The sequence below is a fragment of the Oncorhynchus kisutch genome, unplaced genomic scaffold (assembly GCF_002021735.2).
Source record: "Oncorhynchus kisutch isolate 150728-3 unplaced genomic scaffold, Okis_V2 scaffold2673, whole genome shotgun sequence".
Taxonomy (NCBI): domain Eukaryota; kingdom Metazoa; phylum Chordata; class Actinopteri; order Salmoniformes; family Salmonidae; genus Oncorhynchus; species Oncorhynchus kisutch.
Genome location: NW_022264618.1, coordinates 758,149 through 764,370, shown reverse-complemented (window position 1 = coordinate 764,370; position 6,222 = coordinate 758,149). Strand labels below are relative to the sequence as shown.

Below are 6,222 nucleotides of genomic sequence, written 5' to 3'. Positions count from 1 at the left end.
ATAGCGGTAGCACTAACCCACCATGAATAGTGGTATGCACTAATCTCTCCATGAATAGCGGTAGCACTAATCTCTCCATGAATAGTGGTAGCACTAATCTCGCTGGGAGGGTCGTCAGCGACATGAACACACTGGGCCTGGGTGTGTCCCGGGATAAATGCACCTCTTCCCCAGTCATTGAGGAGACTCTCTCCATGCAGACACTGATTTGGTTGTGGCTTTTTGTGTGGCTGTTTTTGTTGGTTGCATTGGCACCTTCAACACCCCTCATTGTCACATTTATGCAGACAACCCACTTCACTTACACTACTGACTACTGACTACTGCAGGCAACCCACTCACTTACACTACTGACTACTGACTACACACACACCAGTGTTAATTACATTTAGTTTACTTTAGTTAATAAATATATGTTATTGTTCCTTACCTCCACATTGTCTCCCTTGTTGTCACTTTGAGCCGGTTCGTGTTAATTACATTTAGTTTACTTTAGTTAATAAATATATGTTATTGTTCCTACCTCCACATGTCTCCCTTGTTGTCACTTTGAGCCGGTTCGTGGCGCCACCGTCTCACAACATATTAAAATAAAGGAAATGACATCAGATATTATAACAAGGACTTGTCACGAAACGGAGGAAACATTTCCCAGGTAAACCTATTCCAGGAGACGACTGTTCAGCTCCAAATTCAACTACTTCAAGCCCCCTTGTAAATTGTACAACATTGCAAGTGTAACACGGAAACCAAAATGGATTTGTGATGTCATTACCAGGTCATGTTGTGAGGAAGCCCACTGGGCTATGTGATTGGTTGTCATTATATCCAGAGGAACTAATAGGAAGGAAAAGCATTGTCTGTTGAGTAATAGTCTATCCTAAACAATGGCGCACAGTAAGACTCACTCGGTGGACCAATCCGAGGCACAATGAAGTCACTACCTTGATGCTTTCTCTGTTAAATCTAACGAGACCCTGCTGTAACTCAAGCAGACAACAACAGATCAACATGAATTCACTGGGGATATCAGCTCCAACGCGGCTCTTCACCGGCTGTTGAATGATATAACAACATATTCTGGATATTCCTCACAGACACTTTTCCAGCACTTGGGCTGTTGTTGTCCTTCCATACTACCATCACAACCAGCTGTTGTTGTCCTTCCATACACCATCACAACCAGCTGTTGTTGTCATTCCATACACCATCACAACCAGCTGTTGTTGTCATTCCATACACCATCACAACCAGCTGTTGTTGTCCTTCCATACACCATCACAACCAGCTGTTGTTGTCATTCCATACACCATCACAACCAGCTGTTGTTGTCATTCCATACACCATCACAACCAGCTGTTGTTGTCATTCCATACACCATCACAACAGCTGTTGTTGTCCTTCCATACACCATCACAACCAGCTGTTGTTGTCATTCCATACACCATCACAACCAGCTGTTGTTGTCCTTCCATACACCATCACAACCAGCTGTTGTTGTCCTTCCATACACCATCACAACCAGCTGTTGTCATTACATACACCATCACAACCAGCTGTTGTTGTCATTCCATACACCATCACAACCAGCTGTTGTTGTCCTTCCATACACCATCACAACAACTGTTCATCACTTGACTGTCATTCATAAAATACCTTCCTGGATCAGAGGATGATGTGTGAAAATATCAGGCTGTAATTAAACAGCTCGACACCAAATGCTCATCCAGGTATTAAATAAGTGAAGAACCAGTCGTCAAGAGGTTTAAACACAGGTTTTAAATCAACTCGTGAATTGTATGTAATATAGCTTTGTTCCCCCTCATACCTTAATGTAATCAAATTAAAACAAACAGGCAGATTATTATCAATGACTGATCAACAGCTGTAACAAATTGTCCGGCGTAGTTTGAGGAAAGACCCTGATACAGTGTGAATATACATCTATATGTGTATATAGAGTTGAAGTCAGGAAGTTTACATACACCTTAGCCAAATACATGTAAACTAAATTTTTCACAATTCCTGACATTTAATCCTGGTAAAAATGTCCTCTCTTAGGTCAGTTAGGATCACCACTTTATTTTAAGAATGTGAAATAATAGTAGAATAATAGTATAGAGAATGATTTATTTCAGTTTTTATTTCTTTCATCACATTCCCAGTGGGTCTGTCACGTCTTGACCTTAGTATTCTTTCTTATCTTTATTATTTTGGTTAGGTCAGGGTGTGACAAGGGGGATTTATGTGTTTTGGTCTTGTCTAGGGGTTATGTATGTCTATGGGTGTCTACTAGTCTAGGTGTTTATGTATGTCTATGGTTGCCTAGATTGGTTCTCAATTAGAGGCAGCTGTTTATCGTTGTCTCTGATTGGGAACCATATTTAGGCAGCCATATTCCTTGGGTAATTTAGTGGGTTATTGTCTATGTTTAGTTGCCTGTGTCTGCACTTGTTTATATATAGCGTCACGGTCGTATTGTTTACCTACACTTAATTAGTATTTGGTAGCATCGCCTTTAAATTGTTTAACTTGGATCAAACTTTTCGGGTAGCCTTCCACAAGCTTCCCACAATAAGTTGGGTGAATTTTGTCCCGTTCCTCCTGACAGAGCTGGTGTAACTGAGTCAGGTTTGTAGGCCTCCTTGCTCGCACACGCTTTTTCAGTTCTGCCCACAAACGTTCTATAGGATTGAGGTCAGGGCTTTGTGATGGCCACTCCAATACCTTGACTATGTTGTCCTTAAGCCATTTTGCCACAGCTTTGGAAATATGCTTGGGGTCATTGTCCATTTGGAAGCCCCATTTGCGACCAATCTTTAACTTCCTGACTGATGTCTTGAGATGTTGCTTCAATATATCCACATAATTTCCCTGCCTCATGATGTCATCTATTTTGTGAAGTGCACCAGTCCCTCCTGCAGCAAAGCACCCCCACAACATGATGCTGCCACCCCTGTGCTTCACGGTTGGGATGGTGTTCTTCAGTTAGAAAGCCTCCCCCTTTTCCCTCCAAACATAACAATGGCCATTATGGCCAAACAGTTCTATTTTTGTTTCATCAGACCAGAGGACATTTCTCCAAAAAGTACGATCTTTGTCTCCATGTGCAGTTGCAAACCGTAGTCTGTCTTTTTTATGGCGGTTTTGGAGCAGTTGCTTCTTCCTTGCTGAGCGGCCTTTCAAGTTATGTCGATAGAGGATTCATTTTACTGTGGATATAGATACTTTTGTACCTGTGTCCTCCAGCATCTTCACAAGGTCCTCTGCTGTTGTTCTGGAATTGATTTGCACATTTCGCACCAAAGTACGTTCATCTCTATGAGACAGAACACGTCTCCTTCCTGAGCGGTATGACGGCTGCGTGGTCCCATGGTGTTTATGCTTGCGTACTATTGTTTGTAGAGATGAACGTGGTACCTTCAGGCATTTGGAAATTGCTCCCAAGGATGAACCAGACTTATGGAGGTCTACAATTTCTTCTGAGGTCTTGGCTGATTTCTTTTGATTTTCCAATGATGTCAAGCAAAGAGGCACTGAGTTTGAATTTGGCCTTGAAATACATCCACAGGTACACCTCCAATTGACTCAAATTATGTCAATAAGCCTATCAGAAGTTTCTAAAGCCCTGACATCATTTTCTGGGATTTTCCAAGCTGTTTAAAAGGCACAGCCAACTTAGTGTATGTAAACTTCTGACCCACTGAAATTGTGATAGAGTGAATTATAAGTGAAATAATCTGTCTGTAAACAATTGTTGGAAAAAATGACTTGTGTCGTGGAAAAAGTAGATGTCCTAACCGACTTGCCATAACTATAGTTTGTTAACAAGAAATGTGTGGAGTGGTTGAAACTTTAGTTTTAATGACTCCAACCTAAGTGTATGTTACATTCTGACTTCAACTGTACATATTATCCTTACTAGCCTGTCTGCCCCATGCATTCCATTAAGAGATCAGCAGCTGAGCCCCAGGCATTGTGGCATACACCCCCAGAGCCAGACAGAACAGGTGAGAGGTTACCAGACAGTCATCTAGGTCACTGCTTCCCAAACTGGGTGCTTTCTACTTCCTCTTCATAGTTGTAATAAGGTGCAATTTTGGAAATTGGGCAGTGCATTATCAGAGTTAGGGTCTGGGTCAGAGTTCGGGTCAGAGTCAGAGTTCAGGTCAGAGTTATTGTCAGAGTTAGGGTCAGAGTCAGAGTTATTGTCAGAGTTAGGGTCAGAGTTAGGGTCAGGGTCAGAGTTAGGGTCAGGGTCAGAGTTAGGGTCATAGTTAGGGTCAGAGTTAATGTCAGGGTCAGAGTTAGGGTCAGAGTTAGGGTCAGGGTTAATGTCAGAGTTAGGGTCAGGGTTAATGTCAGAGTTAGGGTCAGGGTTAATGTCAGAGTTAGGGTCAGAGTTAGGGTCAGGGTCAGAGTTAGGGTCAGAGTTAGGATTAGGGTGAGAAGACCATAAATTGAGTAACGTACCTTAGCCACCCTGTTAGCCACCTCCCTGCCCACCATGAGGCCCTGGACGAAGGTCCTTGCAGCGATGAAGGCCCTCGTGACCTGGGCCTTTAGTTTCCGGGGCACGTCACCGAAAGGCTTCAGCTGGTCAGTGTATTTACTGACGCACTCCAAGTAGTCGTCGGTGAAGTGGTACTGAGAGTTCAGCAGCTGAAACATCCTCTCTAGCAGACGGGACCAGAAGTCATTCAGCATCTCCTCCAGGTTGACGTTCCCCCCAGTGTAGTAACGCTTCAGCTCCGTGAACAGGTCCTGGAACAGCTCACTGTTCTGCATGTACAGCTTCCCGTAGGTCCGCGTGAACATGTTATTCAGGGATTTCTCACCGTTGTCGAGGAGCTCCAGGAAGAACTCTGTAAGAAGGGAGAGGGGAGAGAAAGAGGAGGAACGATTCAGAGGTGAAGAGATGGAACGTTGACTCTGCATACAGAAGCTCAGCATTGTGTCTATGGAATGTCATTTATTGTATTGTATTGTATTGTATGCAAGGCCATGTCTTAGTCAACAGCTTCTGACAAAGAGACCAGATTTTCTACAGAGCTGCTCCAGTCTCAATGCAATCTCAAATCACCATGCTGGGATTTTCAAAGACTGCCTTTCATTCACTAGTTTATTCAAATACTATTCTATACAGGTACTTCAGAGTACAACAGCAAAATCAAATACTATTATATAAATGTACTTCAGAGTACAACAGCAAAATCAAAAGCAAGATGAAACATAAAACCCGCGGTCTTGGTTTTATTCTTCGTATTTCTGAGTTTGGATGGACACTATTTATTTCTCCAAAGAGTATGATGATGGATAATCCACTAAACAACGAGACACTCTCCCCTCTCCACTCTCCACTCTCCCCTGGACTGGGGGTCACTGGATCCTTTAACTAACAAGACACTTTCCACTCTCCCCAGCTGGACTGGGGGTCACTGGATCCTCTAACTAACAAGACACTCTCCACTCTCCACAGCTGGCCTGGGGTCACTGGATCCTTTAACAAGACACTCTCCACTCTCCACAGCTGGACTGGGGGTCACTGGATCCTTTAACTAACAAGACACTCTCCACTCTCCACAGCTGGACTGGGGGGTCACTGGATCCTTTAACTAACAAGACACTCTCCACAGCTGGACTGGGGGTCACTGGATCCTTTAACTAACAAGACACTCTCCACAGCTGGACTGGGGGTCACTGGATCCTTTAACTAACAGGACACTCTCCACTCTCCACAGCTGGACTGGGGGTCACTGGATCCTTTAACTAACAGGACACTCTCCACTCTCCCCAGCTGGACTGGGGGGGTCACTGGATCCTTTAACTAACAAGACACTCTCCACAGCTGGACTGGGGGTCACTGGATCCTTTAACTAACAAGACACTCTCCACTCTCCACAGCTGGACTGGGGGTCACTGGATCCTTTAACTAACAAGACACTCTCCACTCTCCCCAGCTGGACTGGGGGTCACTGGATCCTTTAAGTAACAAGACACTCTCCACTCTCCCCAGCTGGACTGGGGGTCACTGGATCCTTTAACTAACAAGACACTCTCCACTCTCCACTCTCCCCAGCCGAACTGGGGGTCACTGGATCCTTTAACTAACAAGACACTCTCCACAGCTGGACTGGGGGTCACTGGATCCTTTAACTAACAAGACACTCTCCACTCTCCCCAGCCGGACTGGGGGTCACTGGATCCTTTAAGTAGTACTAT

The 6,222-nt window shown here is 44.2% G+C and overlaps 1 protein-coding gene across 1 annotated transcript in view; it reads right to left on the bottom strand.

The window, feature by feature from the left end:
* Nucleotides 1-4,164: 4,164 nt before the first annotated feature.
* LOC116370620 (glypican-6-like) overlaps nucleotides 4,165-6,222 on the bottom strand; it is a 283,653-nt gene continuing 281,595 nt past the window's right edge. The window contains exon 3 of the mRNA XM_031819827.1: nucleotides 4,165-4,865. Within this exon, the coding sequence (XP_031675687.1) occupies nucleotides 4,165-4,865 (701 nt within the window). The remainder of the gene's footprint in view (nucleotides 4,866-6,222) is intronic.